Raw genomic sequence first — 18,239 nt, forward strand, 5'->3', positions numbered from 1 at the left:
CCTGCCAACTGCCTTGTGCAACTGCACAAATCATACGAAGTTTACATCTCTGCACTATTATCTCTGCTCTATTTATCTACTGCCTGTTTGCACCATGCACGCCCTGTTACTATGATGTTAAGTGTACTGTATGTTACTATATGTTGCACCGGGGTCATGGAGAAACATTGTTTCTTCACTATTTGTACATGTATGAAGCTGCTGATGACTGTAAAGTAACCTTGAACCTTGAAGTGAGTCAAAACCACTCTGACTGAAACTTGCATGAAACCTTAGAAAGACTCACTTTTTTTTCTCCTTTTTATCAAGGTGTGAAGTATTTCTTATCATAAAGCTAAAGGACCTCCATTAATTCAAATAGTATGGGACCATGTAAAGAGAGAAAAAATGAGTGATGTCATGATTATTGAAACATATTTTATTGATTTGGCTTCCATTGTATTGCACTTTGGTCCACACAGAGGACTAAATCTGATAAAGCAACACTAGCTAATGCAAAGAAAGACGTAAGGACAGGGTGATGAGCAGCAGAAGATCCGCCACAGTCAGGTTCAGGAGACAGATGTCAGTGATGCTCTGCAGCTTCACACGTATCAGCATGACCCACAAGACGAGGTCATTGCTGATTACCCCGAACACGAAGAGCAGGGAATAAAACACAGGCAGGAAAACAGCGCTGTGTCTGTCATACTTGCATGGTGCAAAATCCTCATAGTCATACTCATAGGAGTATTCGGGGGTGGTATAGTCCGATGTGAAATCATCCTCACTTGTAAATATAATGCAAATGAATTAAGGGATTCAGTACAACACAAAATATAAAAAGCAAGACAAAGTTGATTAGAATTAAAGCAATAAAAAATAAATGATCAACTTAATAAAAACGTAATAGTAGATAAACATTGGGTTTACAACATAACAGAAACACCACTCAGTATAATACCCTATAAAGAACAGGGCCACTCTTTGCCTTCAGAACAGCTTCATTCCTTCCTCTAATGCTGTCATGCAAGAGCTTAACTGTGTGCAGTGGGATTTTGTACCAAAGAAAAGCCTCCCAGACTTGAGGGATGCAGGTAGATATCTACTTCAGACTCTGCACTCCACTACTTCCCATGAAGGTTAGCTGCTGGTGAGATATAGCCATGGAGGCCATTTGACTTCATTCCATGCTTGAATTCCTTTTCACTTCAGCAGTATGGAGGTATTCTCATCTTGGAATATGAGAAAATCATGAAGAAACAGTGTTTTTGCAATAGTTTACACCTAGTCCTATGAAATGGTCTCATATTCATAGGCTGTTATATTCAGAGCCTGGTGGGGGAAGTAATAGTTACATTGAGAAAGTGATTTACAATTTGTGAAATAGACTTTTCATGGCTATAATTGGCTATTTGTGTGCATGATTTGTTTCTCCGAAAGGTGTAGGCAACACCAGTCCCGTCTTCAGAGACTCGGGACAGCTCCTTCATGGTAGATGGTAACTCTTGGAATTCTCTGAAAATCGCATGACGCGTAACTCACAAAAACACCCCAACAGTCAGACCTCTGCATAGTTAGTATATACTGCTGAATGGCATTCAGCCTATTAAGAATCACCACTGTAAAAAGAAATTGCCTTATTCTGTAATGTTTTGAAATGTTAGGGAATACACAGTATTTATGATGAACAACAAGGACATTTTAAAAGTATAAATGCAAAGGATTTTTTCCTGTTTTTCATTGTGTTTTTCCTACTGCTGTCAAGACATAAAGATATATATTAAAGATGGACTCCTTTGTGTGTCCTGAATTAGGCTATGGCAAGTTTGAGATCTACAGTACTGTGCAAAAGTCTTACTTTATACTAAAGTATATACTGCTGAATGGCATTCAGCCTATTAAGAATCACCACTGTAAAAAGAAATTGCCTTATTCTGTAATGTTTTGAAATGTTAGGGAATACACAGTATTTATGATGAACAACAAGGACATTTTAAAAGTATAAATGCAAAGGATTTTTTCCTGTTTTTCATTGTGTTTTTCCTACTGCTGTCAAGACATAAAGATATATATTAAAGATGGACTCCTTTGTGTGTCCTGAATTAGGCTATGGCAAGTTTGAGATCTACAGTACTGTGCAAAAGTCTTAGGCAGTCCAAAGAAATGTTTAAAGCTGTTTATCTGGGTAGCAAGTGTACTTTGGCTTAGAACAAAAAACACAATTTAACATTAGAACATGTGCAAATTAAGAGTAACAATAAAAACTAGTAATAATTTCTTCTGTTTTCAAAAAGTTACTGATATGTAGTTGGATGGCTAGATGAACACCGCTTCAGTTCCCAAACTTCTCCTCAGGGGCACCTGAGCCGTTCCATGATTTTGTTAGATTTCACCAACAGCTCAATTTAATTATTAAATAAATTGGTTTAAAAAGTCAGTGACAGATTGACTAGCTGTATGGGGTGTGCTAGTGGCCAAGTCAAAACATACATGGCTGCACTGGACGGTCGCTGCAAATACTGGGATGATTTTAGCAGAGGTTCTGAAATGGCTAAGCTGACAGACTTTGACAGGCATAATATCATACTGTAGTTTTACACCAACACGACGGTAATTTAAACATCATTTTCTTTGCCTGCCTAAGACTTTTGCACAGTACTGTATATTAGATCGCATGCAAAGAATAATATAAATGATGGTAGTGGGAGTTATAACTCAAAGGTATTAAGTGTCTTAGATGTTAAAACATTTTTGAGAAATGAAGACCCGTCTGCTGAGTACTAATCGCAAAATGCATCATACAGTAGGCCGGTCATTATTTATATATAGAATTCTGCCCAACTTTCAGAACAAGTAATACCTGCTGACTGCCTGGCTGTAATGTTTCTGACTGTGGAAATGTACTGTACAGTATAGTGACACAAACTCTAATGAAATGGCAGGAAGTATCTGGGAGCAAAACTAATGCCAGCATATATAACATCCATACAGTCAAACATCTCGGACTGTTTTTTCTTTTTAAGTTTGAGTGATTCTTAATCTGTAAACAAGTACAAGGAACCAGTGGATATTTATTTGTATTCTTGCAATATGTACCACCTTATTCAGTATTATGCCTTAATTACACTATAAAACAGCAAACCAGATTTAAACACCATGAAGTTCCTGCATGCATTAAGTTAGGGGTATGGAACAATGACCTCTGAGTTGAGCGTGACTAACAATTGTTCATACCTTCTCATCAACTCAGTGGAGAAGCCGTTGTCGTCCATAGTCTTGACTCCCTGTTGAAATGACCATAGTTACATCAGGACGGGCAAAACAAATTGTATTTCCCAGAAATTAATGTAGCACTAATGTGGCTGACCATGTTTATTAGAGTGCAGTACTTACTTCGGCATACGCTCTGCAGGTCTCTAAGAGCTACTTGGTGTATGGAAGGATTGCTGAAGGTAAGCGCTGTGAAGTTCTACCGAAACTGATCACCTGTTTATACTGTTTAACACCCTGTAGTTTCCTGTGGGGGCAATAGCCACATGAAAGACTGTCTAATCATCATATCAAAATATAATGTGGATGTGCCCTTTATAATCTATGGAGTGAAAAAGAGCCTCGGTCGTTGGAACAATTGATATTAAGCATCACTCTTAGAAATAACACTATTGGATTGCAAAAAGGAAAAACATAAGTTTGGTAACTTCAGTACTGGTACAAAAGGTAGCCAAGAAAAGAACTATTGTTTTTGCTATTTTTTTTTGCCCAGGATTCCATGCATTGGGTAGCTTACTGTAGTAAATTGTGAGAGGGGGATATATAGGACTCTCGAAGGAACAAACAGGCATGCTTAGGTTCACTCAGATATTTTTTATTAAAAGCGATACAAAGTTATGAAATATCAGGAAAAACAATGCATAAGTAGTCCCTTTGATGATTAAAATGCATAAGCAGCTGCAGAGCTATTTACACTCGGACGTGCCCTCATTACCCACTTTCACACACGGACGTGCCATCATCACCCACCTTCACACACGGACGTGCCATCATCACCCACCTTCTCACACGGACGTGCCATCATCACCCACCTTCTCACACGGACGTGCCATCATCACCCACTTTCACACACGGACGTGCCATCATCACCCACCTTCTCACACGGACGTGCCATCATCACCCACCTTCACACACGGACGTGCCATCATCACCCACTTTCACACACGGACGTGCCATCATCACCCACCTTCACACATGGACCGGGGAGCCCGTTTCAGTCCTGGCAGGAGACCAACACGTAAGTCCCGAGAAATGCCGGGTGATGCGCGCTCTATCCCACGGCTGAGCTCTGGTCAGTACTGAGTTTTCCCCCTTTCTTATACTAAATTGGGCGCTGCATGCGGGCAGAGGACGAGCTGGCCAGGTTCACCCCTCCCATCAGGCAATGCGCTCTTAATTTTCCAATTTTGTCCGGGTAATGCTGATTGCGGTTTCAATCAAGGATAACAAGACAAGTGTCCTTGAGGAACGCTTTCCCTTATTCCCGAAGACGAGATAAATGTCCCGGAAACCGATCAGAGCAAGGGTTTTTTTTAGGACGTTACAAGATAAGAATCTTGACTCCTTTCATGAGAAACAAGTTATATAAGTGATTAATGAAAGACATGTTTGTGCAGTTCGACCTTGGCACAATAATATTATGGGTGAATCATGAACGACGTATTCGAATCTCAGGACGATTAGTCCAAACACTCAATCATCTCATATGTATGACAGTAACAGGAGGGCAATGATTAATTCTAGGGGACGTAATCATCTGCAAGTTCATCCTAATACACTTACGATCCAGAGCTGTAACAGGCTATTGAATCTGCAACTTTGCCCCCCCCCCCCCCCCGGGACATATATAGCTGCTCATCTAGAACTGTGTCCAGGCATTTTGGTGTTTCCCCTATGTAACAGCATGATTAGTATGATTTATATGGATGCATTGAAATGCTTATGAGCTCATTTGCTTTGAATAAAGAGCGGTACTTAATATACATAATACTTCACGGGCAATTAACTTTAAACAAAATAAATCTCGACGAAAAGTCATCCTGCGTCCTTAGCCACAACGGCAGAGGTGTCATGCTGAAATTCATCTCAAGAGTCTTTCCTGACACATCTGCTGCACCTGTTGATTCGACCAAACGCCGATCAAAAATACTTATACTATCCATTCATCCCTCATTTATCTACCTCGTATTCAGGGATGGGTTGCGGGTGCAGCAGCCTAAGCAGGGATGCCCAGACCTCCCTCTCACCAGCCACCTCCTCCAGCTCCTCCGGGGGAATACCAAGGTGTTCCCAGGCCAGCCGAGAGAGATAATCTCTCCAGCATGTCCTGGGTCTGCCCCAGGGTCTCCTCCTGGTTGGACATGTCTGAAACATCTCCCCAGGGAGGCATCCTAGATAGACGCCTAAACCACCTCAACTGGCTCCTTTTGATAGGGAGGAGTAGTGGCACTACGTCAAGCTGCTCCCAAATGTCCGAGCTCCTCACCCTGTCTCGAAGGCCAAGTCCAGAAACTCTGCAAAGGAAATTCATTTCTGACACTTGTATCCATGATCTCATTCTTTCGGTTACTACCCAAAGCTTGTGATCATATATGAGGGTAGGAATGTAGATCGCCCAAAAAAAAAAGCTGTATAAATAGTTCTCTCTTTACCATGACAGAAAGGTGCAACATCCGCAATGACCCATTGAACCCTTTCCATTTTTGAGCGTTTTTCTATCCCTTTGATTATAGACTTATTACATGGTTTATACATGAGTTACCCACATGTGCTTTATGGTTTTGTTTTCAGGACATTCTGGGCTACACAGATATGTCATAATTTGATGTGTAAATGCTGACACAGTCTTGATATCATCCTTCTTATGAGGAAAAACTACTTGCACCTGCTGAAATTTCTCAATTTTCAGTCTCATCAATTAAAAATTTGCAGGCACTACAAATATGATCTTACAAATGTTGATATTAGAGTTTCTATGATGTGGGAATGCAGGGGTTTCATTGGGAACCTTTCTATGGCTTAGTATTGTGAAGTATTACATGCTTAGTGCCAGGCGGAAATGAATATATTTGCTTTTACATTCATTCTGTAAGTTGTTGAGATGATCTGATAGACTGCAATGCATGCTTGTTTATATATATATATATAGCAACAGCAACAACATTGAATTCTTTTAAACATAAGTGACATTCATAGTTGTACTGGACCGTTCAGTCTTGCTTGTCTGGGATAGCTGTGGTGTGACTGTGGAAATCATAAACTTTTCATACATGCATGGCATCCTGTTCAGGAGTTTAAACAGGTGCCTTCTGAACTTCTGGCCCACAAAGACATAAATGATGGGATTCAAGCAGGTGTGGGAGTAGGCTACAGCCTCCGTCACCTGCAGGCTCAACCGAATGACTCTGCTGGATTCACATGGTATGTAGATAGAGAAAAGTTCTAGTGCCTGCAAGAATGATGCAACATTGTAGGGGGTCCAACAGCAGAAGAACACCATGACCACCAGCAGTACGAGACGTATGGTCTTCTTCTCTTTTGACTTGAGGTGAAGTATTCTTCTCAGGATCATCGAGTAGCAAAACACCATGATGAAAAATGGAATCAGAAGACTGGTCACATTCCTTTTAAACAGGCCAAATGCTCTCAAGGATGCCTTAGTATCAGTATCACAGACCCTTGTGTGATTTTGTAAATGAACATCAATGAGCGTTATTTCAGGAAATGAAGCCAAAAGTGCTACGATCCAGGTTATGGTAATCATGATGGCTTGATATCTACGTGTTCTGGTTTTGAGGGAACTCACTGCATGAACTACAGCCAGATAGCGGTCGATGCTCATGATTACGATGAAGAAGATGCTGCTGTTGAAGCCAATGTAGTAGCTGCTCATGACGACTTTGCACATGGCAGGACCGAAGACCCAGTCCGCTCTCGAGTAGTGGACCAGGAAGGGCAGGGTGATGAGCAGCAGAAGATCCGCCACAGTCAGGTTCAGGAGACAGATGTCAGTGATGCTCTGCAGCTTCACAGGTATCAGCATGACCCACAAGACGAGGCCATTGCTGATTACCCCGAACACGAAGAGCAGGGAATAAAACACAGGCAGGAAAACAGCGCCGTGTCTCTCATACTCACACAATCCAAAATCTGGAGGTATACTGTAATCAGTATAGTCACTGTAAAAAATGATAGCAAAGACTTAGCAGGTTCATATATCCATTTAGTTCAAACAATGTAGTTAGTATAAAAGAAATTGCCTCATTCAGTAATGATTTGAAATGTTAGGGACTGCACAGTATTTATGATGAACAACAAGGAAGATTTAAATGTATAAATGCAAAGGATTTTTTCCTGTTTTTCTTTGTGTTTTTCCTACTGCTATCAAGACATGTAAGATGGACTCCCTTGTGTGTCCTGAATTATGGCAAGTTTCATCTATATTAGATCGCATGCAAAGAATAATATAAATGACGGTAGTGGAAGTTATAACTCAAAGGTATTAAGTGTCTTAGATACTAAAACATTTTTAAGAAATGAAGACCCGCCTGCTGATTACTAATCGCAAAATGCATCATACAGTAGTCGGTCAATATTTATATAAAGAATTCTGCCCAATTTTCAGAACAAGTAATACCTGTTGACTGTCGGGCTGTAATGTTTCTGACTGTGGAAATGTACTGTACAGTATAATAAGACAAACTCTAACTCCAGCATATATAACATGCATTCAGCCAAACATCTCAGACAATGCTGTTTTTTCTTTTTAAATTTGAGTGATTCTTAATCTTTAAACAAGTACAAGGGACCAGTGGATGTTTGTTTATATTCTTGCAATATGTACCACCTTATTCAGTATTATGCCTTAATTACACTATAAAAAAGCAAACCAGATTTAAACACCATGAAGTTCCTGCATGCATTAAGTTAGGGGTATGGAACAATGACCTCTGAGTTGAGCGTGACTAACAATTGTTCATACCTTCTCATCAAGTCAGTGGTGAAGCTGTTGTTGTCCATAGTCTTGACTCCCTGTAGAAATTACCATAGTTACGTCAGGACGGGCAAAACAAATTGTATTTTCCAGAAATTAATGTAGCACTAATGTGGCTGACCATGTTTATTAGAGTGCAGTACTTACTTCAGCATACGCTCTGCAGGTCTGCAGTTGACAGTCTCTAAGAGCTAGTTGGTGTACGGAAGGATTGCTGAAGGTAAGCGCTGTGACGTTACACCGAAACTGAACACTTTTTTATAATCTTTAGCACTCTGCAAGTCCTGCGGGTGAAAAACCACATGCAAGATTGTCTTACCATTATATGGAAATGCAACGTGGATGTGCCCTTTATAACCTATGGAGTGAAAGATAGCCTCGATCGTTGAAACAATTAATATTAAACATCACTCTTAGAAATACCACTATTGGATTGCAAAGGAAAAACTTCAGTTTGGTAACCTCAGTACTGGTACAAAAGGTGTGCATGAAAAGAACTGTTGTTTTTGCTTATATTTTTGCCCAGGATTCCACGCTTTAGGTAGTTTACAATACAGAGCTGTAACAAGCTATTAAATCTGCAACTGTGCCTTCCCACACCCCCTCAGGGACATATATAGCAGAACTGCATATAGCTGCCTCAGCAATGCGGCCGCAGATTGGATGAAATCATTACAAAATCAATCATCAACCTTCAGCCTAGGGTGCTCTGGTGTCTGGTGCTCTTACGAACAGCCTTATGTTCAGTCATGGTTGTTATGAACAAACTGTGGGTAGCACAGAAGTCCAATAACAGATCACCGCTTGGGATCAGATCAAGGAGACCATTCCTCCCAGTCGCAGATTTCCAGATTTCACTGTCATTACCCACATTAGTGTTAATGTCCCCCAGCAGAACAATGGATCCTGAAGAGGCTTCCAGCCGTCCATCCAAGGTCTCTAATAAAGCAGGATACTCTGAGTTGGGGTTTGGTGCATATGTACAAACAACAATCAGTGCCCCTCTCCCGACTCAAAGTCAAAGGGAGTCAACCCTATTGTTCACTAACACCAACTCTGACATACAGGCACCAAACAGTAGGGCTATAAATAGACCCAAACCTGCCTGGCACGTCTCACCTTGGGCAACCACAGAGTGGAATAGAGACAAGTCCATCTCCAGGAGTTTAGTTCCAGAGTCCAAGTCGTGCGTTGAGGTGAGCCAGACTATTCGGTATCTATCTCCCTCCTGCACCAGCTCAGGCTCCTTTCCCACCAGAGAGGTTATGTTCTGTGGTCCTAGAGTCAGATAGTTTCAGAACATGCTCCTCCTCCCCTCAGGCCTGGCTCTAGGGTGGGGCCCTGGTCTCCCAGGCCAGGTCGGATCACACTGTCCTTTATGGTCTTCCTCATGAAGGTCTATATGAGTTGCACTTATGGTGCTTTTCCACTGTTATGCAGGAACCAGGCTGTACCCAACCCCTACTGTGAAAAGGCACTTTCATGGTAGTTTCTGAGATATTTAATAGCTAGTTAGTTAATTAATTAATGCAACACGTTTGAAAAGCATTCAGAATCGCAAAAATATTTTTATTTTAGTTACAACTAGTAAGTAAACAGTCTAACATCATGCAAAAAAGAAATTAAAAATATCTAACAGTGACAGGAAAAAGTTATGTATGATTTGATTAATTAATACAATATTAATTAGTTATTAATTGTTATTAATGTCATTGCTTCAAAAAACGCTGTTTATGTGATTTCCTTTTACGTGTCTCATCAGGACAATCACGTTGGAGACTCCAACACTAGTCTGCTATCATGTGTATGTCCCATCTGCCTTGATATCTCTCCTCCATCACCTTCATATCCTGGTGGAACCTCTCGCCTTGTTCCTCACTGAAGTCTCCAAGGTTATCTGGAAATCTGTTCAAATGGCTATGGAGCAGCTTTATGCTCATATTAACTCCCAAATTTCTGAAGTTAGCAAGCATATCTTGCACCAATTATTATAATTATTATAATTGTCTGCTCTGTGATCACCCAAGTGGTTCTTCACAACAGAGACAAAACTCTTCCAGGCCGAAGCCTCAGTGTCATTCACGCATTTGGTAAAATTGGAATCGTTCATGAGTTTATGAATCTGAGGACCATCAAGGATTCCAGCTTTTAGTTTTTCCATGCTCAGTCCAGGGAGTGATCTACAAATGTACTTGAAGCAATTACAGATTTTGTCCAAAGCCCTATCAAACTGCTTCATCAATCCTAGCTTAATATGAGAGAATGATTTTGTTCTTGTCCACCAGCGGCTTCTTCATGATATTCGCAGCGCAAACAATCATTTCTTCCCTTGTAGGCCATGACACTTTTGTCCAATGATCTTGCTTTGCCCTGCTATCCCAGAGGCACATGTGTGATCCTACATTTAGTACATTTTTAAGTAGGAGGTTCAAAATTTTTAAGTTCTAAGTTATTAGTAATGCTATGTGTGATACTACTAATATTGAATAATGTAATATTATGCCCTTTTTTCCTTCAGATAATCCATGCATATCGATGCAGATCATTGGTATCTCTGTGCATTTAGTTCAATCAGACGGTGGTGATGCAACCAGCTCGATTTAGTCAGACTTTTGGCCCTGCTAATAAGCATGCATGGCCATGTCAGCGCAGATACAGACTGGGTGTGACTCTGCAGTATGGCTCAGGTACAGCTCGTTTCTTGGTTGTAGTGGAAAAGCGACATTAGTCCGGCCACCCAGCCAGGATCAATTTGCCTCGGCAGACCCTACCATGTAGACCCTACACCAGGAGTAGCCAATCTTATCCGCAAAGGGCCGGTGTATATGCAGGATTTCGCTGCAACTCCCTAATTAGATTACTAATTAGAGGACTGATCGACTGAAGAGTCCTCACACCTGGGTTTGAACAGCTGACCTACAGGTTATCTCAAAAACCTGCATACTGTACACGCCGGCCCTTTGCGGGTAAGATTGGCTACCCCTGCCCTACACAATTGACTTTCAGGAAGGAAATAAATAATAAATAGTGCATTGACCTGTTTAAGCAGTCTGTCTTTTTCAGCCTTGCCGGGTCTTTTTCTAACATCCATCGTTTGAGAAACTTCCAATGATTAGGAATAGCAAGCACCTCAGTGACTGTGCACTGCACTCAATTCTAAATGACAAGGGATCACACAGTTCCATATGCCACATATTTGCGTGTTTCTGTATGCAGAGCAGTCGTGGTGTGTGTGTGTGTGTGTGAGAGAGAGAGAGAGAGAGAGGGGGGGGGGGGGACAGGAAGAGAGAAATTTCACTGGTTAACATTTTGAAGCATTATTGTAGAATTTTAAAGTTGAAAAAATTATTTTGTGTTCAACAGACTCAATTTGAACCTGTCAAATTATTTTGTTTCTGACCAGCACAACAGCTGTGCAGCCCACAGGGAATCCTCCTGAGCCTCCTGATTGGCTGCCCCGTGTCCAAGCTTTCTGACATTTCTCATATGTATGAGTACAATTATGATTTGTATGGATGCCTTTAAAATGCTTACTGCACTCTTCAGCTTTGGATAAAGAGCAGTACATAAAACTTCAGAGGCTGCAATTAATTTCAAACAAAAAAAAAATCCCCAAACAATTCATCACGGCAGAGATGTCATGCTGAAATTTCTCGCGAGAGTCTTCGCCAGTACCCCTGCTGTCGGATTTGGCGACGCCAGACTCTTTATCATCATGGTCATGTGACCTACATGACTGTTCCGGTTGCTGCAGCAGCAGCTTATTGGTGACGTGCTGCATGTTTCATAAACAATCTCTACAGCTATGCTGATGACTTTGGGTTCCTAGACCACTTACCACATGCTCTTTCATTCATATTGAAGAAGGACCAGGATTCTAGCATTTAAACCTTAAATCGTGATTTATACTTCTGCATAGAATCGACACCTTGAGTACAGCGTAGCTGTGGACTCCATGCTGCAGCCTGACGTGTATCTCCCCAGAAATGTAAGTACATGTTGCAGCAACACTGACCACAAGAAATGTGATTGGTTCACTTGGTTGCATTCGTGTTTTATGAGAGTGAAGAAAGTGTACATCCTTGGTGTGCTTACACCGCTGATTGAAACCGAAGTGATATTTATATCTAGCATTAGAAACCTCATCCTAGGCGTCGTAGCAACAGATCTACAAATCTTCATTTACCTCCTTAATTTTATTTATACATTGCACAACTAAAAAAATAGCACAGACATTAACTTTAGAAGGGGAAATTTAAAAAACTGATTGTACATTTTTCCAAAATTTTCTGCAGGAAGTTTGGAGCAGCACAAATGTAAGCAGGACTCAGAAAATGGATACTTAGTTAAATGTTAGTTTTTTTCTCTTTCAATTGCATGATTCGACAATGGAATATATGTTAGGGTGGGAAGACAATATATGCAACATCTAAAAATACGTATCATCTAGCATTTTGTCGGTGAAATTGCTGAGCAACACAGACACACCAGCGCACGAATATAAATGCTTGCAACGGCGTAGGCTAGACAAAGCATTAACCAGCCTTTCAGGGGGCTCAGCCCCCTGAAGAAATGCGAGACGACAAATAATCTGCCAAAATAACGTGAATATAAAATGTCACACTCAATTTTCTGTGCCTGCATATCTGGCATTTCACCCTTAACTCTCAATGGTTCCTTGGGGTGCGTTCTGCACCCCCTGCCCATTTCTATGGCTACTACCATGTTGTTATTAAAATTACAGCAGTTATCCTCTAGGACATTGTAAGTGCACCAGTTTTACATACGGTCATGCAGAAAATGATAGAAAAAGTGTTGACGTCAATTATCGCTGGCATACTTTCTTCGGGGGTGCAAAATGCACCCCAAAAAAAACTTAATTTATGACAGATGTCTGTGGAGATTCTCAGTTATCCAGGTCATGGTTATCCTAAAAAAGGGTTATGCAATAGCAACTGGACTTTGTTTTTCATAGAAGAAGTGTTGCACTCCATCCAGAGTGCTTTCTCAATTCTGACTGACTGGTTGGCATAGCAGGTTGATGAACCCTGTAGAATCCTCAAGTCGTTAGCACTAGATGGTCACCTGTGGGTTGTTGTTGTTCCCCCTGGCTTTCATGTGTTTCAATGATACCACCTGAGGCTGAGCGTGAACGACTGTGGAAGCGTCTGGGCAAAGTTGAAAGAACTGCATTGTAGGTAGGTGATAGACGTCTTAGGCCACCTCCTCTGTTCAACGACGGTCGTTCATTTGAAGCAGTTGTCCTCCCGGTCCACCTACAATGCAGTTCTTTCAACTTTGCCAAGACGCTTCCAAAGTCGTTCATGCTTAATTACAAAATAACGTGAATATAAAATGTCACACTCAATTTTCTGTGCCTGCATATCTGGCATTTGACCCTTAAGGCTGATTCTTACTTCTGTGTGCTCTAGTGATTATTCTCATATGTGTCTAACAAAAGCTGCAGGTTCCCCAAATGGCTTTTAGTTTGGTGTTTACATTTCAACCCCTCCCTCCCCATAATAAGCATTACTTCCCTTTCTGATCGCTTTGTCACATGCCTCTATTCTTATACAACCCTGTCTAGGGTTGAATCGTAATATCAAGGAGCAACGACCAGCTGATAAGGCACTGGTTAGCTTTGCACATGCAGTGCAAGAAGATCGTTATCGGTAAATATGCATCAGTACAGTCAATGCAAACATCCGGTCTGTGGAGGGCAAATGAGTTGCACTGACTTGCAGCATTAACTTTCCTATACTGTAGGTGATACAGAAGCATAGGGCTTTGAAACGAATACCAGGGGCTACAACTAGGAACCGTTAGACTCTTTTCTTCCGTCCAATCAGTTCTTTCTCTAAAACATCTGCTTTGGGGGATGCTGCCGCATCAGGACGTTGACATCAGTGTCTAATTTCAGACTGATCAGGAGGAAACTGCGTGAGTTTCTAGAGCATCCAAGTTTGCAGCTGAGCATATGATTCTTCCGAATGTCACTCTTAGGGGACACTAATTACTGTCTGGTGGGCAGAGGACCTGAACCTTTATTCGCAGAAGCAGCATGGGACCACGCAGCGTCATTCCACAGTATAAACGTAACACCCATAGCTGGCAACAGGGAATGGACAGTGACTTTCACAATACCAGATAAATCGTAAGTCCCTCAATGAGGGCAGTGTGTGGCTCAGTGGGTTTGGATACTTTGCCTTTGACTGGAAGGTTTAAGTCCCTCAATGAGGGCAGTTTGTGGCTCATTGGGTTTGGATACTTTGCCTTTGACTGGAAGGTTGCCAGCTCAAATCTCATTGTTGGCAGAATGATTTCTTTAACCTCTTAACTGCCAACTATCTGCTGACTGCTTTCTCAAAAAGTGTTTAAAGCTTTGTTTAAAAGGACCGCTAGATATGTAAAGTGTAGATAAAGAATATGTAATATTACTCCTTGTAAAAAGACATCACTTCTGCAAGAGCTTGTATCTGAAAAAGCCATATATGCTTTCTAATATAAAAGATTGTGTAATGCAAAATATCTACAGATCGCTTTATCTAAATATTTCCATTTAAGGAAATGAATCCAGAAATGGATTAGAAACATAAGAACATAAGAAATATACAAACGAGAGGAGGCCATTCGGCCCATCGAGCTCGCTTGGGGAGAACTTAACTAATAGCTCAGAGTTGTTAAAATCTTATCTAGCTCTGATTTAAAGGAACCCAAGGATTCAGCTTGCACTACGTTATCAGGAAGACTATTCCATACTCTGACTACACGCTGTCTAAATAAGTGCTTCCTTAAATCCAGTTTGAAATGTTCTCCCGTTAATTTCCACCTATGGCCACGAATTCTTGTATTTGAACTAATGCTGAAGTAACTATTCGGTTGAACAGCATCTAAACCTGTTAGAATCTTATAGACCTGGATCATGTCCCCTGATTAAAAGAATCATTAAAATTAGTAATGAAGTGTAATGTACATAGCATACATTCTTGCTTGCTTATGTTTCAGAGCAGAACAAATCACAAGATAGTCATGACAGTAGTTATATGTCACTTCAGATAAGTGTCTGCTAAATGAAAGGAAATGTAAAGACAAAAGGCTTTACTCAAGCAAATTCATAGTGTTTGGGTGGCAGATTTTCTAATTTTGTCAAGTTCTGTGGGTAGAGCTGAGATCTATTCAAATATTCAGGCATCTGCTGACATAATGCAGACCTAGAACTTGCAAACAGAGTAGAAATCTGTTTTTTTATTTAATGAAGAAGAATCACATGGATGTTCTTAATGAACAAAGTGAAATCTAGTTTTCCATTATGCAGAAAACTGAAATTATTTCTTACCATTCGAGTAAAGAACAGGGTTATACTGTAATGAAAATATATGAATAGTAAATATACAGTATGACATGAATATGTTACAACTGTCATAATAATTGATAATAACAATAATAATAATAATGTTATGATCGTGTGTCGGGCGAGCAAGCAGGGAGCGGGGGAATCAGGATCGGGCAGAAGGGAATCCAGGAAACAGGGTTTATTACGGCAGAATCAACAAGGCAGGGTACAGACGGTATACAACATCAATGGCCGGACTGGGGAAACAGACTTGAACGTGGACTAAATACACAGGACTGCTCAGAAATAATAGGAAACAGCTGCATAAAATCAGGAATTGACACAAGGTAATGAGGGGGCGTGGCATACGGAAGGATCGTAGGAGAAGGTTATGACAAATAATAGTAAGAAGAACAATAATACTGAATTCCTTTAAACAGAAGTGACATTCATAGTTGTTCTGGACCGTTCAGTCTTGCTTGTCTGGGATAGCTGTGGTGTGACTGTGGAAATCATAAACTTATCATACATGCATGGCATCCTGTTCAGGAGTGCTACGATCCAGGTTATGGTAATCATGATGGCTTGATATCTGCGTGTTCTGGTTTTGAGGGAACTCACGGCATGAACTACAGCCAGATAGCGGTCGATGCTCATGATTACGATGAAGAAGATGCTGCTGTTGAAGCCAATGTAGTAGCTGCTCATGACGACTTTGCACATGGCAGGACCGAAGACCCAGTCCACTCTCGAGTAGTGGGCCAGGAAGGGCAGGGTGATGAGTAGCAGAAGATCCGCCACAGTCAGGTTCAGGAGACAGATGTCAGTGATGCTCTGCAGCTTCACACGTATCAGCATGACCCACAAGACGAGGCCATTGCTGATTACCCCGAACACGAAGAGCAGGGAATAAAACACAGGCAGGAAAACAGTGCTGTGTCTCTCATACTTGCATGGTCCAAAACCCAGAATGTCATACTCATCGGAGTATTCGGGGGTGGTATAGTCCGATGTGAAATCATCCTCACTGTAAAATATAATGCAAATGAATTAAGGGATTCAGTACAACACAAAATATAAAAAGCAAGACAAAGTTGATTAGAATTAAAACAATAAAAAATAAATGATCAACTTAATAAAAACATAATAGTAGATAAACATTGGGTTTACAACATAACAGAAACACCACTCAATATAAAACCCTATAAAGAACAGGGCCACTATTTGCCTTCAGAACAGCTTCATTCCTTCCTCTAATGCTGTCATGCAAGAGCTTAACTGTGTGCAGTGGGATTTTGGACCAAAGAAAAGCCTCCCAGACTTGAGGGATGCAGGTAGGTATCTACTTCAGACTCTGCACTCCACTACTTCCCATGAAGGTTAGCTGCTGGTGAGATATAGCCATGGAGGCCATTTGACTTCATTCCATGCTTGAATTCCTTTTCACTTCAGCAGTATGGTGGTATTCTCATCTTGGAATATGAGAAAATCATGAAGAAACAGTGTTTTTGCAATAGTTTACACCTAGTCCTATGAAATGGCCTCATATTCATTGGCTGTTATATACAGAGCCTGGTGGGGGAAGTAATAGTTACACTGAGGAAGCGATTTACAATTTGTGAAATAGACTTTTCATGGCTATAATTTGCTATTTGTGTGCATGTTTTGTTTCTCCGAAAGGTGTAGGCAACACCAGTCCCGTCTTCAGAGACTCGGGACAGCTCCTTCATGGTAGATGGTAGCTCTTGGAATTCTCTGAAAATCGCATGACGCGTAACTCACAAAAACACCCCAACAGTCAGACCTCTGCATAGTTAGTATATACTGCTGAATGGCATTCAGCCTATTAAGAATCACCACTGTAAAAAGAAATTGCCTTATTCTGTAATGATTTGAAATGTTAGGAAATACACAGTATTTATGAACAACAAGGAAAATTAAAAAGTATAAATGCAAAGTATTTTTTCCCTGTTTTTCTTTGTGTTTTTCCTACTGCTGTGAAGACATGTAAAGATATATACTGTATTAAAGATGGACTCCCTTGTGTGTCCTGAACTGTGGCAAGTTTCAGATCTATATTACTGTACATTGCATGCAAATGTATCAAGTGTCTTAGAAGAAAGTTGCTAAAACATTTTTAAGAAATGAAGACCCACCTGCTGAGTACAAATCACAAAATGCATCACACAGTAGTCGGTCAATATTTATATAAAGAATTCTGCCCAACTTTCAGAACAAGTAATACCTGCTGACTGTCGGGCTGTAATGTTTCTGACTGTGGAAATGTACTGTACAGTATAATAAGACAAACTCTAACTCCAGCATATATAACATGCATTCAGCCAAACATCTCAGACAATGCTGTTTTTTCTTTTTAAATTTGAGTGATTCTTAATCTGTAAACAAGTACAAGGGACCAGTGGATGTTTGTTTATATTCTTGCAATATGTACCACCTTATTCAGTATTATGCCTTAATTACACTATAAAAAAGCAAACCAGATTTAAACACTATGAAGCTCCTGCATGCACTAAGTTAAGGGTATGGAACAATAACCTCCGAGTTTGGGGTGATAATAATTGTTCATACCTTCTCATCAACTCAGTGGTGAAGCTGTTGTCGTCCATAGTCTAGACTCCCTGTAGAAATTACTGTAGTAATGTCAGGACGGGCAAAACAAATTGTATTTCCCAGAAATAAATGTAGCACAAATGTGGCTGAAGATGTTTATTAGAGTGCAGTACTTACTTCAGCATACATTGTGCAGATCTGCAGTTGACAGTCTCTAAGAGCTACTTGGTGTACGGAAGAATTGCTGAAGGTAAGCGCTGTGACGTTATACTGAAACTGAACACTTTTTTTTATAATCTTTAGCACTCT

At 40.6% G+C, this 18,239-nt stretch overlaps 1 protein-coding gene across 1 annotated transcript; it reads right to left on the reverse strand.

The window, feature by feature from the left end:
• Positions 1–3,864: 3,864 nt before the first annotated feature.
• On the reverse strand, positions 3,865–18,128 carry LOC111840904 (C-C chemokine receptor type 8-like). Its single transcript, XM_072715927.1, has 5 exons — positions 17,949–18,128; positions 15,889–16,386; positions 8,174–8,240; positions 8,015–8,064; positions 3,865–7,211 (listed from the first exon to the last, which is right to left on the reverse strand). Exons 1-5 carry the CDS (start codon positions 17,984–17,986, stop codon positions 6,206–6,208), a joined length of 1,659 nt encoding a protein of 552 aa, XP_072572028.1. The 5' UTR covers positions 17,987–18,128; the 3' UTR covers positions 3,865–6,205.
• Between the last annotated feature and the right edge of the window lie 111 nt (positions 18,129–18,239).

This window comes from Paramormyrops kingsleyae, chromosome 9 (genome assembly GCF_048594095.1).
Source record: "Paramormyrops kingsleyae isolate MSU_618 chromosome 9, PKINGS_0.4, whole genome shotgun sequence".
Classification (NCBI taxonomy): Eukaryota; Metazoa; Chordata; class Actinopteri; order Osteoglossiformes; family Mormyridae; genus Paramormyrops; species Paramormyrops kingsleyae.

Excerpts from the sequence above, each read along its gene's own strand:
- LOC111840904 (XM_072715927.1), bottom strand. The coding sequence starts at position 17,986 with ATGGACGACAACAGCTTCACCACTGAGTTGATGAGAAG. Across the intron at positions 8,241-15,888 it reads CTGAACAGGATGCCATGCAT|CAATCCTTCCGTACACCAAC; the intron begins GTATGATAAGTT and ends GCTTACCTTCAG. Across the intron at positions 8,065-8,173 it reads CCTGCAGAGCGTATGCTGAA|GGAGTCAAGACTATGGACAA; the intron begins GTAAGTACTGCA and ends TAATTTCTACAG.